Source organism: Durio zibethinus, chromosome 16 (assembly GCF_047325235.1).
Source record: "Durio zibethinus cultivar Kanyao isolate XHJ-2024 chromosome 16, ASM4732523v1, whole genome shotgun sequence".
NCBI lineage: Eukaryota > Viridiplantae > Streptophyta > Magnoliopsida > Malvales > Malvaceae > Durio > Durio zibethinus.
Window position 1 is genome coordinate 3190765 of NC_143177.1, and position 25433 is coordinate 3216197.

At 29.0% G+C, this 25433-nt stretch overlaps 2 protein-coding genes across 2 annotated transcripts; one reads left to right on the forward strand and one right to left on the reverse strand.

Moving 5' to 3' along the window:
• Positions 1-8932: 8932 nt before the first annotated feature.
• LOC149514211 (transmembrane emp24 domain-containing protein p24beta3-like) lies at positions 8933-11847 on the reverse strand. Its single transcript, XM_089745184.1, has 4 exons — positions 11538-11847; positions 10768-10954; positions 10457-10564; positions 8933-9332 (listed from the first exon to the last, which is right to left on the reverse strand). The coding sequence occupies exons 1-4, from the start codon at positions 11742-11744 to the stop codon at positions 9199-9201; spliced, it is 636 nt and encodes a 211-aa protein (XP_089601310.1). The 5' UTR covers positions 11745-11847; the 3' UTR covers positions 8933-9198.
• Positions 11848-14886: 3039 nt separating this feature from the next.
• LOC111291638 (perakine reductase-like) lies at positions 14887-17695 on the forward strand. The gene is made up of 7 exons (XM_022883443.2): positions 14887-15062; positions 15522-15692; positions 15812-16024; positions 16095-16267; positions 16433-16529; positions 16767-16920; positions 17200-17695. The coding sequence occupies exons 1-7, from the start codon at positions 15003-15005 to the stop codon at positions 17373-17375; spliced, it is 1044 nt and encodes a 347-aa protein (XP_022739178.1). The 5' UTR covers positions 14887-15002; the 3' UTR covers positions 17376-17695.
• The last annotated feature ends 7738 nt before the right edge of the window (positions 17696-25433 follow it).

Below are 25433 nucleotides of genomic sequence, written 5' to 3' on the forward strand. Positions count from 1 at the left end.
TGAAAAATAAAAATTAATATTTTTATGAAAAATCCAAAAATTCAAAAATTATAATTTTATTTTTAAATATTTTAGTTTTTTTTCTTTTTTTTTTAGTTTTTTTAAATATTCAAATTTTTAAAAATTATTTAAAATTATTTAAGAGTTTTCTTTTATTGCTGACGTGACAATTGATGATGTAATGTTAACTAAACTTTTTAACGTATGTTAGCATGTTATTGGATATTTATACCACATCGGCAAATTGACTAACGATATTAGTCTTAGGTACCAAAATAAATGCCATAATGAAAATTGGAGTACTAAATTGATAATTTTATTTTTTTTAAATACTAAACTAATAAAAAATGTATAGTTCAAAGATAATATTTGTATTTAACCTAAAACAAATATACATATTTAAAAAAATTAGTTTTTTATACACTGTTATAGTAATTTTTTTAATTTCACAAATAATGTTAAGAGATTAATACATATCTCATTTATATTTTTAATTAATTTTTTATTTTTCTAAATATATCTTAAAATATATATGCCACCTTTCTAGTCTTACTTATGGAGTCTAAAAACTTTACTGTCAATATATTTGATAATTTTTTATTTAAAAAAAATTTGTATTTGAACTCAAAGTTTGACTTTCTTAATCGATGCAATTACTTTTAAAAAATAACATCTAGCATATTTAGAACTCGAAACTCAATACTTACAACCCCTTCTCCTTTTAGGATATAATCTCCTCTGTATGAAAAAAAATTATTTTTGATACACTATAAGTATAGATTTTTAATTTCACATATGTATACAAACATAGCATGTTATTTTAAAAAAATCAATGGAAATTTTTTTAATATAAAAAGACATCGCAATTTCATAATAGTAAAAAAAATTACAGGTAGTAAAATTTGAACAAAACTAAATCAAGTTCTAGGTTAATAGATAGTATTTATTTATCCACATATTTTTTATTATTTAATATTTTTTTTTTTAACATAGAAATGGAATGGTTGCAACTTGAAAATAGCATAAAGAAATTTAGGGGCTGAAATCCAAATAAATTAAACTAAAATTTGAATTTAATGGATATTATTTATTTATCCATATATTTTTTATTATTTAATATTATTTTTAATATAGAAAATAGAATGGCTTTTTTTTTTTGCCAAGATGTAATAAATGGATTTATGTATTGCATTTGTTAATTGTGAAGGTTATTTATGTATTTTTATTTAATTTTTTGTCAAAGTTCGATGTGTTATATTTTAATAGTTATATTGGTGACCATTTTTAATGCAAGATTATTGATATTATTGATTTTGGCTACAACATATGGGCTTCATCAGTAGCATTTTTTATCATTAACACATGGTTTCAAGATAAATAGCCACATGTCTAGCTAGTCACCATCTATCCAGCTAATAACGCCATCATTCATGAAATATAAAAAGGAGAATTAAAACCAATAATGAAACATTTTTTACCCTAGACCTTCCTTACTTTCTTCTCTCATTTGCTTAATTTTTTTATTTCTTCTTGTACATTTGATTAACTTGAGCATTAGAATGCATATTACTTTCGATGTCCCCAAACCTTCTTCCATGTGATAGATTTGACATGTTCTTTAGTTCAACCTTTAACAAGCTTTTCTATTATTGGGCCTAGAATCACATCTACAAGATGGTTAACGATTTCTCTATTCTCATATCAAATTGCATAAATGAGATAAATTTGATTAAATTCTAACTATATTATTTGATTACAAATTAAAATTATTTTTATACTTATTAATTTTAAGTAAAATACTCATAGTGTTTAAAAATACTTATTATGTTATTTGAAAATGTTTGACAAAAATGTGTTATTTTAAGAAACCATATTACAATAATTTTAATTTTAGGAACTTGGCATAGTACCCACACAGTAAAGAAGCAAAAAAGAAATATTTTTCAATCTTTGTCTGCCTTAAACCCTAAAAACCCGAGGTGGAAGGAAATTACTTGGCTAGTCTTTTTCCTATATATTAAAAATAAAATAAGATATAATTATTAGTACTTCTAATTAGGCTTTTATGGGCCCAAGCATTGCTGGATTTTTTTAAAGGGACGAAAAACTCAAGTTTCGGTATTTACCATTTTATACACACATCTACGTGAGAATTGTAAATTCTACCAACGATATTGAAAAAGTTTGACATTTGTTTGTTTGTTAATAATTAATTCATTTTTAATATATATAATTATATCGTACTAAAATGTTTTATGATCTTTTAATTAGATTTGACTGTTCTTGTATTTTTATCGTGTTTGTTTTTATGTTAAATATATGCAAAATATTAAAATTATTATGTTATAATTTGTGTAAACACATAAACATATTTTTTTAGTTTTTACCAAAATCATATACAACTTTTATTAAAAGTTTAAATGTGTTATTTAAGTTAGACAAACTTAAATTAGATGACATTGTGAGAAAAGAAAAAGGTATCAAAATTGTTTGAGAAGAAGAAGGTCAAACAAATAGAATGTCGAACTAAAAAAAGCTAGAAAGCTAGAGATTGGTGAAAACAGGTCGACAATAAATCAAAAAAAGTGTTGGATAATGAAAAACTAGGGCCTATAAGGCCTTATATAGCCAAGTCTTAGATTGGATGAATGTCCCAAATTAAACCATATCATTATACTAATACCAAGGACTACCTTTTAGCTTTTCAATCCAAATTCAGATAATCACCCAAATTTTCACTTCCCACCAAAATTTCTCTTTCCTTGATAAATGTAAATTCAAATGAATTTGTGACAAGTTTATCTAAAATCCACAAGTGTCATATGAATCATACTACAAAAACTCTAGGCTAGTTGTGGCACATAAATATCACGTCAGATGTTTAATGCACACATTGTTAGTGTCACTTCAACTACACACGTAATGTAACGTCAGACACGTGATGTATGTACCACAAATGTTACGTCGATCATACCGTGTGAGCACAACATCGATTGTTTCAATTTTAATCAAAATACCAACCCTACCTTATCTATGTTGGTATGACCATAGATTGTAGCTCAGCATATCAAGGTTGGGGTAGTTATAGAAACAGTCCTTCCATCAATATAATGGAAACTCCCAAATTAATCTACACTCAACTTGCAGCTCAATTTGGACAACAATAGATTGGCCAATCCTACTTCTCGTTAGTTTGATGCCTTAAACTATTTAATGGGGAAGACAAAATGTTAAAGGCATTTATGGTCTAAAGGGCAAAATAGACATTTTTCCCTAAAATATGAGTCATAAGCCAAACGAGGCAATTCAATCTTTTTGGTCTGAGTTGACATGTTAAGCTGACTTGAAAGTTTAAGATCCACGTTAGCTTGATCACCTTAACTGACCTCCAAATGATACTCAAGAATGCTGACTTGTCATCTCCCAATTGGTTTGTTGACTGTTAGCTTAGATTGGGCTTGCAACATCAGCCCTAGCCCTATCATTTGAAGTTTGAGCCACCTAACCCCAACACCTCTACCATACAAGTATAAAAACTCCATCAAGTTCTATCAACTCAATTTCGTATACCTCTACTTTCAAGTTTTTCCCTCTTTTTCCTCTCTTCCCAAGCATTGACTTGAGTTTTAAAGCACAAATATTAAGAAAACCTCTAACCTTTGCTCTTAATCAACCTTTCACCTTGTAATTTCTAGTTTTAGCCTTCTAAAAGACAATTTGATACCAATAATAAATAAAATTTAAAATTATATAAATATTTTTAATTATATAAACTAAAAATTATTAAAATTAAAAACAGTTATTATCATTTAAATTTAAATTAATTTCTTTTTAAAATAACTTTTAATAAAAAATACCAAACAATAATTATTATATAAACTAAATTAAATATAATTTTTTTAAAAAATCATATTTAAATAATTCAAATCAATTAAAAACCTAATGAATTTTAATATGATTATGGTTAACAGACATGAAACGTTTGGTTTAGGGGAATCTGAGATATTTCTCGAAATCTTGCTTGTGAAAATGTGATTCTCACATTTGATTCACAAGTATTTGATTCTTTAGGGTAATCTTATATTCTCAACAGTACTCAAAAATTCTGAAATAAAAAACACACATCTCCCAATAATTTTTTAATATTTCGAGAGAAAAGTTATTTTGGTTCACATTTAACTTGAATAAAAAAATTTTGTTAAATAACAAAATATTTTTGACTAAATTACAAATATCACATTTTTTATGTTAAAAACATGGTATTTATAAAAAAGCAATTTTAAACCAAACAAATACTATATTTGTAATGTTAAAAACATAATATTTAACTAAACAAATATTGTATTTTTTATGTTAGAACTATAGTAATAGGTCAAATACAAATACTGTATTTCTAAGATTAAAAAAGCAATAACAAGTCAAATGCAAAGCACAACAAAGCAAAGGCTATCAGAACAAAACGTCAAATACAAAGAAAAGCAAAGCAAAAAGAGTGGTCTAAATAATGTCACATGGCCCCTAAGCCATAGGCATTATCATTTTTTCTTTTACAACTGTTTAATATACGATTTCACTACATTTCTTTGTGGACAAATGCAGTATTTAATGCTCAATTGATTTTTTATATAAACCTAGGTCATGTGATTAATTATTATGTTTCTTTGAAGTTAAACACAATACTTGAGTAAATAAATTTCTTTTTAATTTTTCACTTAAATACTATGTTTCGAAAGGTTAAAACTAGGGAAAGCAAAAATACTCGAAACCGACGAGTTTCGACCCGACTCGACCTCTTAGAGTCGATTTTTTTTTTTTGAAAATCGGGTATCGGGTCGGGTAGGATCGGGTGGCATAAAAAAATTTCAGGTTTGGGTCGGGGTCAAGTTTTAGGCAAACCCGACCCTACCCGACCCTATATATATAAAAAATTATTTTTTAATTAATTTTTAAATTTTATATTTAATTATATATTTATATTAAAAATAATATTTTATTAATTTCGGGTCGAGTAGGATTCAATTTTATACAATATCAAATCGGATCGGGTTCGGATATTAAAAATAAAAAAATTTATCAGATCGGGGTACGAATTTTATATGTTTAAAGTCGGATCGGGTTCGGGACGAACAAAAATCCGTCTCGTCCCGACCTGTTGCCATCACTAGTTGAAACATAATAATTATGAATTATTTATTATGTTTTTTGTAAGTTAAAACACAATATTATATTATAATTTTTTTTTAATTTTTCACTCAAATATTACGTTTTTAAGCTTTGAAATGTAGTAATTGAGAATTATTTTTTGCGTTTCTTGGATGAATAAAATGTGGTAATTAATTATTCTTTTTTTTAATAATTGATCACTTGAATACTACGTTTTTAGGATTTGAAACGTAAAATTATGAATTATTTTTGGATTATTTGATAAAAGATTGTCTTTTTGTCAATATTTGACTTGATTTTTTTTTTATCAAACATTGCATTTTTATTTGACAAAAACATTTGTATTTGTTATGTAGTAAATGATACTATAGTAAAAATATTGGATTAAGTAATCTAACTTTCTTGTTAACCAATCACAGGAATCTAATAATCTTATACCACGAAAAATCACTTATTATCAAGAATTCACACTTTTTTAGATATCATTTTTACTTTAAAAATATAAAATTTCACAAACTAAACGTCCTCATAAAGTTTGAGTACTTTTATTCCCTATGATCCCTACCACTTTGGCATTTTATTTAAATATATTATTATTTTGCATTGTTTTAAGTTGGTTAAATGCTAAATTTAAGATATTTAAGTTTTTTTAATTAAAATATTTTTAATTTAATTTAATTAATTTAATTTTTTATTATAAATTCAATTAATTTAAATTTTTATTTTTGAATGTGCTCAAATTAGAACCTATACATAGAATTTTTTAATGAATATGAATTATATAAATCGGTACTGTTACATTTAGTTTACAATATTTTTTTATCATTAAAAAATATTTTAATTTCTTTGTTAAAAATTGTTAATTAAAAAAAGTCAGTTGCGGATAAACATGATAATTTAAAACACAATATAATTATATGATACGAAAAATGATATAAAAGTAATACAATTTAAAATTTTAACAATAATTATATATAATTTAATAAAATTAAAAAATATATTTTATATTTTTATGTAGATATAAATTACGACGTATAATTTTTATATAAAATATAATATAAAAATATAAATTTTAATATTTTATATAATAAAAATATATAAATCACCAAATCTAATTATATATCTAAAAATTTTTACACCAAACCCAATAAAAATTTCAATAAATAAAAAACTTCAATATCTTACCTTCCTCATCTTTAGTTTAAGACATAGATGGGTAATTGAAAGACATCCTTCACCCAATCTATTTTAATCTTCTTCCATTTTTTATTTTATTTTATTGGGGTTTCTTGATTGGGGTGCTCCCTAATGCCTTCTCCACACGATGTGACCATCTCTTTGCAGCTTGACGCGTGAGTGGAAATGGACTATTATGACGTCCAATCAATGTAGGATGACCTGCCAAGGCATCACGAGAAAAAATGCAGAGTCCAAGAAAGAGAAAGACTTACTAAGTTTTTTCCTTTCATGCAACTGCTAAAAGCATAAGTTAGAGAGGAGGAAGAATTTAGAGAGAGAAAAAAAAGTGGTAAATGAAATGGGAATGCTTTTTGGGTTTTGACAGACGGTAAGAGGTGAAAATGACAACAAAATGTTTGGTTTACCTTTAGATTTAGGGATTTTAGAGACTTTTTACGAAATTTAATTTGAAAAATGACACGAGGGAGAAGTAAAATTTTGGATTAAATAAGGGTTTAAATTTTATTGTGATGTAATTGAATTTATTGTATTATTATTTAAATTAAATGTTAATTTTAATAAAATATATTTAACATAAATTTTTTTATAAATTTTTTTTCAATTATAATTATAATAATTTTTATAACTCATCTGAATGATAATAAAACGATGTCGTCAGTTGCAGTCGATGATAGCCAATGGCAGTCCAGTGTCAAAATTTGGGTTTTGGAAAAATGGTAATCTGGATTTTGAAAGGAATTCATAGAGAGATGAAGAAGAATTCAACGAGAGAATAAGAAAAAAATAAATAAAATCTTTTTTATATGTTTGACTAACAATTTTTGCAATTATATGAATTTAAATAAATATATTTAAATTCGTTTAATACTTATAATATTTAAATTCATTTAAATATTTATTTAAATTAGTATTATTATCTAAATCTAAATTCATTTAAATAAGCACTATTTATTTAAATATATGAATTCGTTAAATATTTATTTATTTAAAATTTTTATCAAAATGTAAAATAAACAAAATTTTAATTTAAAATTTAAGTTTATTTTTAATTAATAATAAATAAAAATTATTTTTTAAGATCGAAATATTCTACAAACATAAAATTTTATATATTTAAACTAATAATAAATTCAAATACAAATTTAAATATTCATTATTATCCATTAAAATAAAACAAATTCAAATATTAGATATTTAAAAGATATAATCATATCCGCTATGAACGAATAATAAATTTTATATTTAAATTTATTAATTATTTATTTATAATTATTTAAATTCGATATAAATAAATTAAATAATAATAGATATCTATTTATTTATTATTTATTATTGTCTTAATTACGCCATTTTTTTTTTATGTTTTGATTTTAATTTTCTTGAAAGTTCCAGTAAATTTCCCTCCAGACCAGTGGCAGCTTTTTATCGTTCTTTTTATGACTAATGGCAGCTTTCTCATAGCAATGAGAATGTGGAAGTCAAACTTGAAAATTGCTCAAGGTATTCAGTTTCATATAAATCAAATATTCAGTGGGATTTTAACCAAGTTCATTCCAACTTAAATAAGATTTGTTTAGATAAGTTATGTAACAAATCTTTTTTTAATTTGTTAGTTTGAAATTTTATTTTAATTTTAATCATGTTTAATAACTAAACCTTAATGAACTTTACTTAATGATTTTTATTTACTTTGTCCAATCATATTTCATAGTCAGTTATATATTTTCATATCTAAGATGTGTAGTAGAATATATAAAAGTGATAAACAAGTGGTTTCAGATATATTGACTCATGTTAAGATAAAGTAATTTTAAGTTTGAACTATTTTAAATTTAGATTATTTTAAATTCAAATTTTTTTATTTAAATTATTCGAATTTGAATTAGATTCGAATAAATTAATTAAATATTTTTAATTCAATCCTTATCAATTTGGATAGACTTCAAGTCAAAATTAATTTTTTTTAATTTTACAAAAAAGTATAATTATTTTCATATTTTTTAAGTTTGGATATCTTTAACAAATTCAATTTTTTTTTTATATTTTTAAATTCGAATCATTTCAAGGTTGTTTTTGTTTTAATTTTAATTTTTTTAATTCAAATCTCTAACTTTTTTCAACAAACTGAATTTTAATTCAAATCTTTAAATTTTTTAGTCCTTGTTTAAATTTCACAGCACTTTCGATGTTGTACGATTAAATTTATATTGTATACATAAATTCATCACATCATCAATTAAATTCAAATATTAATTATAACGAGATAAAATCAGTATAAATTTTTTATTATTTTTTTTTTCAATCACAACTATAATATTTTTTTTTATATCGCAACTACAATAATTTTTATTATTGATTTCAATTTCACTACAACTAATCACACCACCTATTTAAATGGAGCCCTAATCAAATCAAATTCGATTGAATTTATCGATTGAATTCATTGGAACCTTTTTTAAACAACGTTTTGGGTTCGGTTGCCCACGTAGGATATATCTTCATATCTAGTAGGAAGCCATTTCTATTTAAACCATCTCTCCATCTACATGATCAAAAAAGCCAATACTCATACCGGTGTAAACGTTGCACTGCTGCAAATGAGACTCAGGTTTTCAATAATATTAGGTAAAAGTAGCTCAAACTGATCAAAGTTAGTCTAAAACATATACCATGTCAAAAAGCCAACACTGTAATTGACAAACAAGACTTGAATGAACATAAAACACCAAACTGTCATCGCTGCAAAATTTCGATTTTTATGAACTCATCTATAGGATTCTCCCTATGATCCTCTGGTTAAATGGAACAGAGAAACTACATTAATAATCAGGTAGCTCAAACTCGGTTGTATGCAACTGATTTGCTGAAGAGACTGCGAATATAGAGAACTTGAAGTGCACTAACAAGAGCTAGCAGAATGTACTCTCCAACTGTGTAACCTATAACACGCTTTCTTGTGCTCTCATTTGCTGCAGGCAAATACCGATCATAATGATATACAAGTAACTATTACAAAATTTGCCATATTTGCAGACATCACGATGTGTTGTTAGTATTCTACGAATGTGATATCGATGTCAGTGAATGAAACATGAGCAAACCATCAATCATGCAGTTATCCATTAGTTAATGCATTTCACCTAAACATGTACACCAATAAAAATTTAATACTAACAATGTTCAAGACATACCGCAAAGAATGCACATAACTATCATGTCTATAGGATATCCAAAAGCATAATTGCCATTACACTAGAAATAAATACAAATGATCTCTTTAAGTTTATCATGTGTTTTCTAAAACTTAGACTTCATTTACTGTTTTCTCCAGTATATTCAATGGATGCCTACGAACTTCCATATGGTCACAAGTAACTATCCACATTAATTTTACCAAACTGAACTTAGCACTAAAATGACATGTTTCATTGTATTTACTGTCAGTTAAATGCATCTCGTAACATTCATGCTTTGTAGTCAGAAAGGGACTGGAATCATTGGATCGGAATAAGATTTCTCTCCAATCCACTTGGCAAAGGATATCCCATCACAGGGAAAGAGGAAGCAAGCCAGAATTAGTCCCGACCTTCCTTCCGACAATGGTGGGAGGTACAATCAAGCAGGGAAACAAACTATGGTGGCTGGAAAGAGTCTAGATGGTGATAATGGCAAAACTGACAATATCGTAGGTGTCATGTCAGTGATGGTCAAGCTGGGGGTGGAAGCGTATTCAGAAAGAGAGAGAAAAATGAGAAATGAACAAAAAAAACTATTACAATCAAGCAGGGAAACAAACTATGGTGGCTGGAAAGAGTCTAGATGGTGATAATGGCAAAACTGACAATATCGTACGTGTCATGTCAGTGACGGTCAAGGTGGGGGTGGGGGAGCGTATTCAGAAAGAGAGAAAAATGAGAAATGAACCAAAAAACTATAAAGAAGCAACTCTTAAATGACAAAACCACCTCACTAGCCAAAAACAAAGGTAGTTTCTGCCTAGAAAATATTTACCGCGAGCTAGCAGACTAAAATAAATAAATAGTAATCCTTAATTATCAACACAATACATAAGCAGGAAATAAAAGCAACTTACTATGACGATGCCGAGCATCACGTGCTTTTAAGTACTTTTGTTCTGCTGTAACAGTCTCCAAAGCCTCTCTCAGCTCAGCAATTTTAACATTAATTGGGTCCAAATGTTCTGTAACAAAGGAAATCAAAAACAAATTCCTAAATCTGAATGAAAATAATAATGATATGCTACGTCCCTATACAAAAAGGGTTGAAAAAACAAATCAAATATTGGATGCAAAGTAGAATGCCAACGGTAACAGAAATTTACAGCTTGCCCTACAAAGAAATTGGATATAGACTTCAAAATAAGCAGAGGGAAACATAACAAACCATCTTTGGCAAGATTGTTCTCAGTGGGAATATGGCCGACGTGAATATAGAACGAAACAGTCTCTGGTGTAGAGTAGGGATTGTGGAAACAAAATTTGTACATTCCGCTTTGTGGTGCCTTGAATTCAAACTTGTCCCCAGATGTACCTTTCAAATTGTGAACTGTATTACCCCCAGGAGAAGTCACCTGCATTAAGCAAAGGATTAGGCAGATTATAATCAGCTGTTATTCAAGGAACATCAAAACAAATTATTTCTAAAGACTCAAAATATTACTAGCAACATAAGCCTAAAATTACAAAAAACTCCATAACCCACATATCAAATCAAATCAATTCAAATGCATGAGCCGAAACATTAAACCCCCTGTTCAACAATCAACACTAGCAACAAAATATAATCCATTCATTAACTGCAAACCATTAAAATCAGTCAGCCATAGTCCATAGATCAAAATTTTACTAATTCAAAACCATCCAAAAAATTCATCAAGAAAGTCCCCCTGATTCCACCAAAAGCAAGATATCACAAAATCTCAAAATATCATAAAAAAACCAACCTTTATTCCATTGACTTAAGTATGCAACTATAAAAAAAAATAGCAAATATAATAAAAACCAACCTTTAATAAATAGAATTCAACACCCAACAAGAAAAAAAAAAAAACACGCCATAAAAAAACCGACCTTTATTGAAAGGAATCCAATAACTAGATATCAACACGAATTTCACGAAAAGACATAAAATTTAGAGATCGGATAATAAGTTACGGTGAAATCAATGCCGGGGTGATCAGAGCTCCAGAAAATATCGTGGTCGACGACGACAAAGTTGCCTGAAACCGTGTCCCCTTCGAAAAGCACGTACTCATACACGCATTCTACGTCGTTTACGGTCACCGAAAGGGAGGAAACATTACTCACCCAATTCAAAAGAAGCAAACCCATCAAAGCCCACATCTTTCCCCATCTCTTCATCTTTTATGATTTTGATTTGGGGAGATTTTTTTTTTTTTCAGATTTAATTTCTTCAGTTTCGCGAAGAAGTCCAGAGTCTAGACTGTTATGAGAGCTTCAACGACCACCTCAGTTTATTACTTGCATTCGAAATTGGAAAACGGTAGCGTCTCCCTTACTTATACGACGCCGTTTCAGATATGATTTTACCGGTTATTAACTTGTTGTAGTCTGTAGTCACGTTTGGACCGGCTTATAACATATGAGTTGTAATCGCCAAAAGTTAGCAATGACACGCAAAAATTGCGTGTTTGCTCCTTCAAAACTTTTCGACAACAAAGCATTTTGATTAGTCACAATTAAGGATGTAAATGTATATTAATATTTTTAAGTTATTTAAGTTTGATTTAAATATAATTCGAATTTAATTCGATTATTATCGAATTGAACTTAAACTTGAATAGTTTGATTTATTAATTAAGTTAAATTCAAATATTTTTATATCTGATTCAAATAATTCATAAACGTAATCGAGTTTTTATATTTTAATATATTTTAATATTTTAATCGATAAAATATCTCAAATTTAAGTTTGAGTTTAAATATAAATAATTAAATTTTTATCAAATATAAAAATGTATTCTTTTTTATGTTAATAAAGCTTAATAAAAAAAGATCGAGTAACTTAATTTTTATTTCAAGTTGAACTTGAACAAAAAATATAAAATTTAATTAAATTTAAATCAAGTTTTAAATCTCAAATTTAAAAATAAATTTAAATTTAAATTTAATATTATATTGATTCAAACTCAATCGTTTATACGTCTAATTACAACTTTAATTGTACATTAAAAGAGGAACCATAATCAGCCTTACGCCTCACTTATACTGAAAGAGTTTGATTTGTAAATGTAGAATATTTTAAATGTTTTACGTCCAAGATGGTTTGATGGACATGCAAAATCTAACATACATTAACAAAATTATTTTCCTTGCACTTTTAGACCTCGAATCAGCTTCCCCGTGATCAAATTCAAACTAGCTACAAATTTTGGTATTATTGTGTTAGAGAAGGTTCGATTTATCATCAAGGGTATGTACCATCTATATAAATTTAAAAAATATATTTAAAATTAATTATAATGAAGTCATAATTTTTTATTTTTTATTAATATTATTTTTATCATCTATATAAATATTTTCATATAAATCGAAATATTAACAACATAATCTTTTAAACTCTTTTGATATAAATCAACATAATTGAATTACGCTTTTTTTTATATATTTATCTTTTTTTTTCTTGTTATTTTTTTTTACACAAACATTTTTTATTTAAAACTTAACAAATGTTGCAGTTGATCCTATCACTGCCTTAAAAATGGAATATTCTCTCTAGACTTATGAAATTGAAAATCGATAATTCCACTTTACATTGGTAAAAGATTTATTTATTTTTTGCTTTCTTGGACTTGATTTTGTAGATGCATTATTTATCTGACAAATTTTATATTAGGTTTTTAAGTGAAATTTGTAAATTTTTAAAAAATTTAATTAAATAAAATTTTTTATAAAATACTAATTTATTAATAAAAATTATGTTAATATTTTTATTAAAAATATTTATAAAAAAATCAAAATTTAAAATTTTTTTAAATTTTATAAATTTGTTTGCTGTGCTTTCAATCTTTTCCTCAAAGCATTTTGTCCAATGAGCTTGGAATTGGGAGAGTAGCATAGAGTCATGGCTTCTTTGGGTGGGAAGGCAGTTGTGGAGTGTTTGCCCAATGGAAGTTTGATTGTAAGTGACCAGAAACAAACTCTTAACAAAATAATACTAAAATTTCCGGTTCCTGTGTGTCGGATTTTCTTTTCTTATGCAGTAAGCACATAGATGTTTCTCCTTAGGATTTGAGTTTCTTCCACTTACTCCAATATGCGGCATTCCTGTATGTAACATGGGATGCATCCATATGGGAAGAATTTAAAGAAAAACAAGATCTTATATGGTGGATTTTCCAATCGGGTTACAAAAATTGCTCTAACGCGATCAGGATTTAAATTCTGATAATTTTAACTATAAAAAAAATCTGGCTACAAAGGATGGCTTCTACACCAGGGTGATGACATAATCCCTATCCCTGGTATGTTTATCTAAATATGCTTGGAAGCTTGTTGATACCCCATCAAAGTGATAAAAATTACACAAACAGAGCTGTGCTTTTGTGATGAATAAGTTGCTGTTTTACCACTATTATCAATTTATTAGGAATTACATCTTAGCAAAAGAAATCGAATGATAAAAAATTTAATTCTTATTAAATAAGATTTTAATTTTGAATATTATGAATGAAAACAAATAAAATTAAAAAAAATTATCTCTCTCTCTCTCTCTCTCTCTCTCTCTCTCTCTCTCTCTCTTCCTCCCTACAAATGCTCCTTAGACAAACTCAATCGAGTACATGACTATGAAGCACAAGTATTAAAATTTAACATTGCACCGTTTCTTAGTTAGCTCCATAGTACCAAGTGCACTTGCGGTTATCAAATTAGTTACGGGCACGGCCATAGGCACCGGCGGGTCTATGCTCGTCTGGACCTCGCCCTTTAATAGTTTTATTTGATTTTATCTCGATACAGCATCATATTTTTATTTTTTACATTTGATTCTGAATTGTCATGTATATAATTTCCGTTTGACTTGATTTGATTTAAAATTAATTTAATTATTTTAATTTATATAATATTTATAAAAATATTAATTTTTAATGTAAATCATATCTATTTAATTATATATAAATATAATATTTTATTAAATTAATATTTTAAAATTAAAATATCAAATAATAAATTTATTTGATAATATTTTTAGTGTAATACAATTACATTTATCACATCATTAATTAAATTTAAATATTAATTTTAATAAAATTTATTCAATAAAAAATTTTAATTAATAAATTTTTTTTTAATAATAATTATAATAATAATTATTATTATTTTTAATTTCACTAATATTAATTTCGCCCATCACTAAAATTAATTTTTGAGTGAAAGCGAATCCTGCAGCAAGTATCTTCCTCATCAATATAAAAATGGTTAGGGCCCACCAGACACGATTGAAAACAAAATGTTTTCTTATACATGAGAAATTGTTATTGTATTAAAAGAGGCTACACTTCACATTATTTCCAACTATAGCCGCTAGCCTTCTCAAGACTTCAATCAAGTTCTTTTAGAAAAAATCGGAGATTTCAATCAAGTTGCAGTTTCTTTAAAATGGAAAAGCAACCCCAAATTCAATTTCCAAGAGCGAAATTAGGCAGTCAAGGATTGGAGGTAAGCTGCTTAGTTTTCACGCTCACTGAATTGGATTAACTCAACGCTTAGATAGTTATTCTTAAAGCTGTTCATCTTCACCCAGCTTTTTTTATGGATTTGGATTTGGACCTTTTGTCAGCTGATTTACGCTTGGTTGAATTTTCACTGTTGCAGTATTCAGTTTCCAAAATTTCTAAATTGCACTACATTTCTTACATGTACTTGGATATGATAAATTTAGTTTGAAACGGTTAATCTAAAGACTGCTGAGCTGGGTTTTCTGGGAGCAGCAACTTATCATAGCTTCAGTAAATGAAATAGAGCTTGAACTAAATGAAATAGTTTCATAGTGCTTGAACTGAATGAAATAGAGCCCTTCCAAGTTTCAAGGTAGTTTTTGCCCATTTGATCCGTTATAGCTTACTGATGTTGTTGAAGAAATTCTATGTTCTCATAATATTCCTGTCTATCCCGCAGGTTTCCAGATTGGGACTTGGATGTGCAGGACTTTCAGGAATATATAATACTCCTCTGTCCCATGAAGATGGATGTTTAGTCATAAAAGAAGCTTTCAATAGGGGTATCACCTTCTTTGATACATCTGACGTTTATGGGGAAAAACATGATAATGAGATCATGCTTGGCAAGGTAGTATTATGTAGATGGAGTATCTTCAAATGTTGTCTTTCCAAGATATATTTTCTATAGCCCAAGCAACATTTAGATTGGAACATTCATCAGCAAATGTATTTTCTTTGCATTGTTAGGCCCTGAAGCAGCTTCCTCGAGAAAAAATTCAACTGGCAACAAAATTTGGTATCGTGAAATCAGAATCCGAGGGGCTTCCTCTAATTGAGGTCAAGGGTACCCCTGACCATGTTAGGGCCTGCTGTGAAGCTAGTCTTAAGAGGCTTGATGTGGAGTATATTGATCTATACTATCAACACCGTGTAGATACTTCAGTGCCAATAGAAGAGACAGTAAGTATCAAGAGATCATTTCTTTTCTGTTCAGTTTACTTATAGATCCACTGATTGCTTTCTTGTAAAGATGGGAGAGCTTAAGAAGCTTGTGGAAGAAGGAAAAATAAAGTACATCGGGCTATCAGAAGCTAGTGTTGATACAATAAAGAGAGCACATACAGTTCATGCTATCACTGCCTTACAAATGGAATATTCACTCTGGACTCGTGAAATTGAAGATGAAATAATTCCACTTTGTCGGTATGCTGATATTTTGCCATGAAGTTCATAGAACATGTTTATGAGATACCTATAATGCTGATAGCTTTATGTACTTCATTGGAATTTGTTTAGGCATTGAGGCCTAAGAAACTTCAAATATTTTTTCTAACTTCTTTCAATCGTTTCCTGCATCTATTCATACAGAGAACTTGGAATTGGAATAGTGGCATATAGTCCTCTTGGTAGGGGCTTTTTTGGAGGGAAGGCAGTTGTGGAGACTTTGCCCAATGGGAGCCAGTTGGTATGAGACTAAAAACAAAGTCTCAGTAACTGCATTTTTCTTTTTACTTTTTGGTACTTGAGTTGCCAGGATTTGAACCTGACTGGAACTAAGAGTCCAACACTCTACCACCAGTCCACAGGATCACACAACTGTTGGCAGTAACTGCATTTTTAAATTCTGCATGTAAAATTTATTCATTTTGAAGTAAATATATAAAGAATGTTAGTTACAGAAATTGGGGTACTCCTGGAACAGGCAAATCATCCAAGGTTCACAGGGGAGAATTTAGAGAAGAACGAACTTCTATATTCCCGATTTTCAGACCTGGCTATAAAACATGCCTGCACAGTTCCTCAACTTGCTTTGGCATGGCTTCTCCATCAAGGAGAAAATATAATTCCAATCCCAGGTATGCTTGGGTCTTTTTTTCGAATTTCCACAAACAATGTCTTTATATTCATATGGATTTGATTCCAAACCCCTTCTTCCTAGTTCTGAATGGCCAAGGCATTTGCTTGTTCAATCAATGGATTTAATTTATACTATCAAAATGAAATGCTCCTTTTTAATAGCATTGCACGTTTTCTTAGTACATTGCTATCTCCATTAACATGGTTTGCAGCATGGTGATTGTACAGTTGTACCAATCTTTGATATTAATTTCTTTTATCATGTTGAATTTATGCAGGGACAACTAAAGTTAAGAACATCATAGACAATGTTGGATCCTTGGCATTGAAGCTTAGACAAGAGGATTTGAAAGAAATTTGTGATGCTGTGCCTCTTGATGAGGTAAGTGGCCAAAGAGTTTGGGGCTTCCTTTCTCAATATGCCTGGAAGTTTGCTAATACTCCATTAAAGTGAAGAAAATTACAGAGTTGAAGCATGTTGGCTTCTTTTTTTTTTTATGTAGTTCAATTTGCTTGCTCATAAATCTTATTTGGGCAGAGGAAATCTCCATGAAAAAGAGAGTTCACGTGTGATGAATAAGTTATTATGCTAAAATTATCCTTACCTGTGGGGAATTATGTCACTTGTGGAAGTGAGAATCTCACTTCTTTTTGTGCTCAATTGTGTTTTTTTTTTCTTGGCAAATAAAATGCATGTCCAGGCAGAGATTCTAGACATGATAACTTCCCTTGTGATTGAATTGGTGCATTGTAATAACTGAGTTGATTTTCTAACTTTTTTATTGTTGCTTCTTGGAGTCTCTCTCTCAGACATATTAAGCATTCCAAAGCAAGCGTAAATAAAATAGTTACCTTGAAAGAAAAGTGTAAATCCACAGAAAATTTTGAGGGTTAGTTGAGAACTTGAAATGTAAGAAACATCAATTGTTCCAAATGCAGGGATCTACATCATTTAAGTAAGATTCTCATTTATCAAGGAAGGTAGAATCAAAATGTCAAGCCATCGAGCAACCTGACTATAGATAATATATATTTTTATTATTCAAGCTATCAGGGATCTTAATCACTGAACTATAAGTTCAGTACCATTGTTGGCAATTATAGATATATACTTTAAAGATCACATTTGGCACTAAATGCAGAAGTAACAAAACAAATCTTTCACAAGCACCATCACCATGTAATATGAATAGCATTAGGCACAACAAATGAAATATGGCAGTTAATTGCCACAGTATTCTCTCATTCTTTTAGTGCATAAAAGGCAGATATAGGTCTCAGGTTGTGCAGTATTCTTAAATATTGCAGAGCCATGATATTTGTTGCCCTTCTCAAAATGGAGGATTGGATGTAATTATGGATTTTCATGGGATAACAACATTCATCAGATCAGTCCCGGCCAAGATTTTTTTTTTTTATGAGTTCGGACTTCAGACCAAAATGCTTCTATTTCAATACACAAATAAAGTGGACAGTCAACGTCTGGAAGTCGCCTCTCCAATATACAAGGGTTGGTTGCATATAAATTCATTTGTGAAAAGAAAACAAAAAATGGGAGTGTGAAACTCCACAAGTTTCCTTGAGCTAGCATCTTCAATCCGTTGAAAATGGAGCAGGAACGCCGAAACTGAGAACTCAAGGATTGGAGGTAAGCCTTAGTTAAGTCAATACCATGGGTGTTGTTTGATGTACAAAGCATATCGAATGAAGCAAAATGATTGTTAACAATGACAAAGAGAATTATCCTTTACTGGTCGGCACCATTTTTCATCAACCCTGATCATCTTGCATATTTTATGTAATATTTGATTTTCCAATCATGCAATGGCTGGATGGCAAATACCTATGTCTTGTGACTGTTTTAACACTGGAGTGCTCTTTGGATGCCTTTCAGAATCAGGATTTGTAGCTAATATTTATGTGGATGACCTTGAATCTTGATAAACATTTTGGAATGCTCTTGAAAACAAGGGTAAGAAATGATTAGCGGGCTTAAGGGCTACTTGGCAGCTGTAATTTCCAACTGCTGTCATAATAGCATCTATCGCTATTTTCAGGTCTCTAGGCTGGGCTTTGGTTGCGCTGGACTCTCTGGGGTATACAATGCTCCTCTCTCCCATGAAGAAGGGTGTTTCTGTTATAAAAGATGCTTTTTCTAAGGCCATCATTTTCTTTGACACATCTGATATTTATGGTGATGATTACCATATAACGAGATTATGGTCGGGAACGTAAGTTTCTTACTTGAATTCCGAAAATAAAACCTCAACCTTTTAAGTAAGATCAAGTCCAACATAAAACTAGCATATTAATAAATTATATACAAGAACCCGAGTTTAGTTCCGTTGTTTTTTGCCGCCATTTTTAAGAGGTAGCATCAGCAGGTTTGGAGTTCTATTCTCAGGCTTGGTCCTCCTTATCTAAAAAAAATTGTATGGAAGAGGGGCAAGCACGATAAGCATCTAGGAGTTGGATCTAAGGCACTCATTATACTTATCAAAGAATGCAGGTTAGGGAAACTGATCAGAGTACACAACTAAAAAAGGCTTAAAGGCACCAATTTATTCAATAACTGTAGCAGTGATCAAATTTTGAATTGAATTTCTATATTGATAAGGATATATCTTTGTTGTACTTGTAGGATGTCTCCATCCAGAGCCTCGCCTGATCACATATTGACACATTTTTGCATTTTTTTCAGGCTTTGAAGCAACTTCCGCGGGATAAAAGTGCAATTAGCAACAAAATTTGGAATTTTTAGGCGTGAGGGATTCAGTTTTGGCGTCAAGGAGACCCCTGAATATGTGCGAAAATGCTGTGAAGCTAGCCTAAAGCGGCTTGATTTGTGTAGATACTTCAGGATACTGTAAGCAATATCAGGAACACTTCTTTACAATAGATTTATTGTTCATGACCTTTGCTTAATGCATCAAACATTTGAGTGGACCTTTGCAAGACAGCTGAGGGAACTCAAGAAGCTGGTAGAGGAGGGAAACATAAAATATATTGGGCTACCTGAACCTAGTGCTGAAACGATGAGGAGAGCTCAAGCTATTCATCCTATCACAGCCCTGGAAATAGAATATTCTCTCTGGACTTGTGAGATTGAAGAGGATATATTAATGATTTCACATGTCAGCTTTTATCTGTTGGAAAATCAAAACATGCGCAGCACTTATAAATAAAATAATAAATTCAAATAAAAAATAAGAACACATAAATATATTTATTTTGATCTAACTTAAAATAAGTTACTTCAAATCTAATTCATTGTCAAATAAATCTTTATAATTAAGAGACTTTTGGAATGAGAAAAGTCACAAAAAACTGCTTACTCAAAACTTAATAAAAAACTCAATTACTACTCATCTGATTATTCTCTTGATCTCTAACTATTTGGGATTACTTAATTAAAATCAAAACATTTTATTTATAAGGGTAAAACTTTTTTGCGTTTACTAAAATCTCAATGTAAGATACAAAATAAACTCAAACTCACTTAACTTTCAATGTATAATTATGAGATTCAAGGCAAATCTCAACAAATCCTCTCACTTGAATCTCTAAACACTTCAAAAGTATCTGCAAAGCTGACACGCTTGCCTTTCTTTTTTTCTTTCATCATAGAAATTTCAACAATTTACTACTATTGTGTGTCTACTCCCGAGAAGCTAACTCACCTAAAGCGATTAAATTATAACTACAACTTAGTATATACCTTACATGACAAAGCATTCTAATAACACTATTGTGATATCTAAGGCGAATACTCCCAATTCCTTGAATCAACACTTTTTGGTTGTTAGCAACTACAATATCTTCATACTTTTCATTCTCATCCAACTCCACAAAGCAATTTCTATCATTGCAAATATAGAGTGTAGCAGCTGAATCTAAAACCTAACCTTTATCACCTTTCAAAGTCTGAGTCTCATCCATACAAGTCGTTAAAATAATATCATCATCATTAGACACAACAGCACCAGTATCACTCTTTTCTTCATCCAATTTTTTTTCATCATTCGCCCTTTTAAAAGTAACTATATCCCTTCTTAGCTTCTTACAGCATACTTGGATATGTTCTTTTTCACCATAATAATAGCATTCTATGTCACTAATCTCTATCTCTTAACTTTGATCTTTCTTTTTATCAATTAATTTTCTTTTGAGTCCTCTACTGATCAAAACCCTCTACAGCTAGTATACTTCCTTAGGTGATGAATTTTGTGTTCCCATAAACCTTTTGTTCTTTCATAACAAGATAATCACATCATCTAATTTTAAAGTAGATCTACACACTAACAAAGTTGAAACTAAAGGCCTATAAGACTTGGGCAAAGATGATAATAAAACTAAAATCTTCTCTTTGTCTTCTAATTCATCAACAGAAATCGTTAGCAATTGATAAATCAATTTATTAAACTTATTCAGGTGATTATAAAGACTTGTACATTCTTTCATCTTCAAAGAATACAAATCCATCTTCAAACATAATCTGTTAGTTAACGACTTCAATACATAAATACCTTCAAGCTTATCCCAAAAACTCTTCAGAGTACTCTTAGTCAACACACTATACTTTACCTTTGGGGCTAGCACCAATCTAATACTACTAACAGCTTTTTTTGAATTCTATTTTAATTATCGTCAGACATTCTCTCAAGCTTACTACTCTCTAATACCTTATCTAACTATTGTTATACTAACAGATCTTGAATCGTATTTTATCACAATATGAAATTACTCTTTCTATCAAATAACAGAATCTCAAACTTAAGCATAGGCATATTAGACATACCTTCTTGAGACCCTTTTCTTCTTCCCATAAACTTCACTCTAATACTATTTGGTAGGGATCACCACAGCTCTAATACCATTTGTTGAGAAATTAACATGCGCACGTAGTACCCACGAGCAAAATAGCAAGCTCAAATCAAGAATAAAATCACATAAATATATTTGTTTCAACATAATTCAAAATGACCTACTCTAAACTTAATCTATTATCAAATAAATCTTCACAATTGAGAGATTTATGAAATAAGAAAAGTCACCAAAAATTTTTTACTCAAAACTTAATCCAAAATCTAATTACACCATTTTAATAGCATACTCACCTGACTATTATCTTGATGTCTAACTATTTGATATTACCAAACTAAAACTAGAATATTTTATTTATAATGGTGAAACTCTTTATACGTTTACTAAACTTTCGATGTGAAATACAAAACAAATTCAAATTCACTTAACTTTTGATGTGAAATTATGAGATTCAACACAAATTCTAACATTATTTATAATACGAAAGATCTCCTTTTTTATTCATATCAATGTTTTTGTCACAGAAAATGCATCCAAGATTCACAGGAGATAATTTATAGGAGAACAAACTGGTATGTGCTTTTTAATAAAACTTGACAAAAAAGCATAGATGCACCCCTCCTCAGTTAGCTTTGGCATGGGTACTTCATCAAGGAGAAGATATAATTCCAATCCTTGGTTTGTCAGGCTCTTACTTTTGTATCAAAATACTTATTATGTTATTTTAAAATGTTTGACAAAAATGTGTTATTTTAAGAAACCATATTACAATAATTTTAATTTTAGGAACTTGACATAGTACCCACACAGTAAAGAAGCTAAAAAGAAATATTTTTCAATCTTTGTCTGCCTTAAACCCTAGAAACCCGAGGTGGAAGGAAATTACTTGGCTAGTCTTTTTCCTATATATTAAAAATAAAATAAGATATAATTATTAGTACTTCTAATTGGGCTTTTATGGGCCCAAACATTGCTGGATTTTTTTAAAGGGACGAAAAACTCAAGTTTCGGTATTTATCTTTTTATACACACACCTACGTGAGAATTGTAAATTCTACCAACAATATTGAAAAAGTTTGACATTTGTTCATTTGTTAATAATTAATTCATTTTTAATATATATAACTATATCGTACTAAAATGTTTTATGATCTTTTAATTAGATATGACTGTTCTTGTATTTTTGTCGTGTTTGTTTTTATGTTAAATATATATAAAATATTAAAATTATTATGTTATAATTTGTGTAAACACATAAACATATTTTTTTAGTTTTTACCAAAATCATATACAACTTTTATTAAAAGTTTAAATGTGTTATTTAAGTTAGACAAACTTAAATCAGATGACATTGTGAGAAAAGAAAAAGGTATCAAAATTGTTTGAGAAGAAGAAGGTCAAACAAATAGAATGTCGAACTAAAAAAAGCTGAAAAGCTAGAGATTGGTGAAAACAGGTCAACAATAGATCAAGAAGAGTGTTGGATAATGAAAAACCAGGGCCTATAAGGCCTTATATAGCCAAGTCTTAGATTGGATGAATGTCCCAAATTGAACCACATCATTATACTAATACCAAGGACTACCTTTTAGCTTTTCAATCCAAATTTAGAGAATCGCCCAAATTTTCACTTCCCACCAAAATTTCTCTCTCATTAATAAATGTAAATTCAGATGAATCTGCGATAAGTTCATATAAAATTCACAAGTGTCATGTCAACCAACTATAAAAACTCTAGGTTAGTTGTGGCACATAAATATCATGTCAGATGTATAATGCACACATTGTTAGTGTCACGTCAACTATACATGTAATGTCACGTTAGACACATTATGTATGTACCATAAATGTTATGTCGATCATATTATGTGAGCACGACATCGATCGCTTCAATCTTAATCAAAATACCAACCCTACCTTATCTATGTTGGTATGACCATAGATTGTAGCTCAGCATATCAAGGTTGGGGTAGTTATAGAAGTAGTCTTTCCATCAATACAATGGGAACTTCGAAATTAATCCACGCTCAACTTGCAGGTCAATTTGGACAACAATAGATTGGCTAATCCTACTTCTCGTTAGTTTGATGCCTTAAACTATTTAATGGGGAAGACAAAATGTTAAAGGCATTTATGGTCTAAAGGGAAAAATAAACATTTTTCCCTCTAATATAAGTCATAAGCCAAATGAGGCAATTCAATCTTTTCAATCCGAGCTAACAAGTTAAGCCAACTTGAAAGTTTAAGATCCACATTAGCTCGGTCACCTTAACTGACCTCCAAATGATACTTAAAAATGCTGACTTGTTATCTCCCAATTAGTTTGTTGACTGCTAGCTTAGATCGGACTTGCAACATCAGCCTTAGCCCTATCATTTGGAGTTTGGGCCACCCAACCCCAACATCTCTACCATACAAGTATAAAAACTCCCTCAAGTTCTATCAACTCAATTCCATATACCTCTACTTTCAAGTTTTTCCCTCATTTTTCTCTCTTCCCAAGCATTGACTTGAGTTTTAAGGTACAAATATTAAGAAAACGTCTGACCTTTGCTTTTAATCAACCTTTCATCTTGTAATTTCTAGTTTTAGTCTTCCAAAAGACAGTTCGATATCAATAATAAATAAATTTTGAAATTATATAAATATTTTTAATTATATAAACTAAAATTTATTAAAATTAAAAACAGTTATTATCATTTAAATTTAAATTAATTTCTTTTTAAAATAATTTTTAATAAAAAATACCAAACAATAATTATTATATAAACTAAATTAAATATAATTTTTTTAAAAAATCATATTTAAATAATTCAAATCAATTAAAAACCTAACGAATTTTAATATGATTATGGTTAACAGACATAAAACGTTTGGTTCAGGAGAATATGAGATATTTTTCAAAATTTTACTTGTGAAAATGTGATTCCCACATTTGATTCACAAGTATTTGATTCTTTAGGATAATCTTATATTCTCAACAGTACTCAAAAATCTTGAAATAAAAACACACCTCTCCCAATAATTTTTTAATATTTCGAAAGAAAAGTTATTTTGGTTCACATTTAACTTGAATAAAAAATTTTTGTTAAATAACAAAATACTTTTGATTAAATTACAAATATCACATTTTTTATTTTAGAAACATGGTATTTGTAAAAAAGCAATTTTAAACCAAACAAATACTATATTTGTAATGTCAAAAACATAATATTTAACTAAACAAATATTGCATTTCTTATGTTAGAACTATAGTAATAGGTCAAATACAAATATTGTGTTTCTAAGATTAAAAACGCAATAATAAGTCAAATGCAAAGCACAACAAAGCAAAGGCTATCAGAACAAAACGTCAAATACAAAGCAAAGCAAAAAGAGTGGTCTAAATAATGCCACATGGGCCCCTAAGCCATATGCATTATCATTTTTTCTTTTACAATTGTGCAATATACGTTTTCACTACATTTCTTTGTGGACAAATGCAGTATTTAATGCTCAATTGATTTTTTATATAAACCTAGGTCATGTGATTAATTATTATGTTTCTTTGAAGTTAAACACAGTACTTGAGTAAATAATTTTTTTTTTTAATTTTTCACTTAAATACTATGTTTCGAGAGGTTGAAACACAATAATTATGGATTATTTATTATGTTTCTTGTAAGTTAAAATATATTATTATATTATA

Coding starts and splice junctions, on each gene's coding strand:
- LOC149514211 (XM_089745184.1), bottom strand. CDS start 11,744: ATGAAGAGATGGGGAAAGATGTGGGCTTTGATGGGTTTGCTTCTTTTG. Junction 10,565..10,767: donor GAACAATCTTGCCAAAGATG/GTTTGTTATGTT, acceptor CCTTTGTTACAG/AACATTTGGACCCAATTAAT. Junction 9,333..10,456: donor TGATGCTCGGCATCGTCATA/GTAAGTTGCTTT, acceptor ATTTGCCTGCAG/CAAATGAGAGCACAAGAAAG.
- LOC111291638 (XM_022883443.2), top strand. CDS start 15,003: ATGGAAAAGCAACCCCAAATTCAATTTCCAAGAGCGAAATTAGGCAGT. Junction 16,268..16,432: donor GAAATAATTCCACTTTGTCG/GTATGCTGATAT, acceptor CTATTCATACAG/AGAACTTGGAATTGGAATAG. Junction 16,921..17,199: donor AAATATAATTCCAATCCCAG/GTATGCTTGGGT, acceptor GAATTTATGCAG/GGACAACTAAAGTTAAGAAC.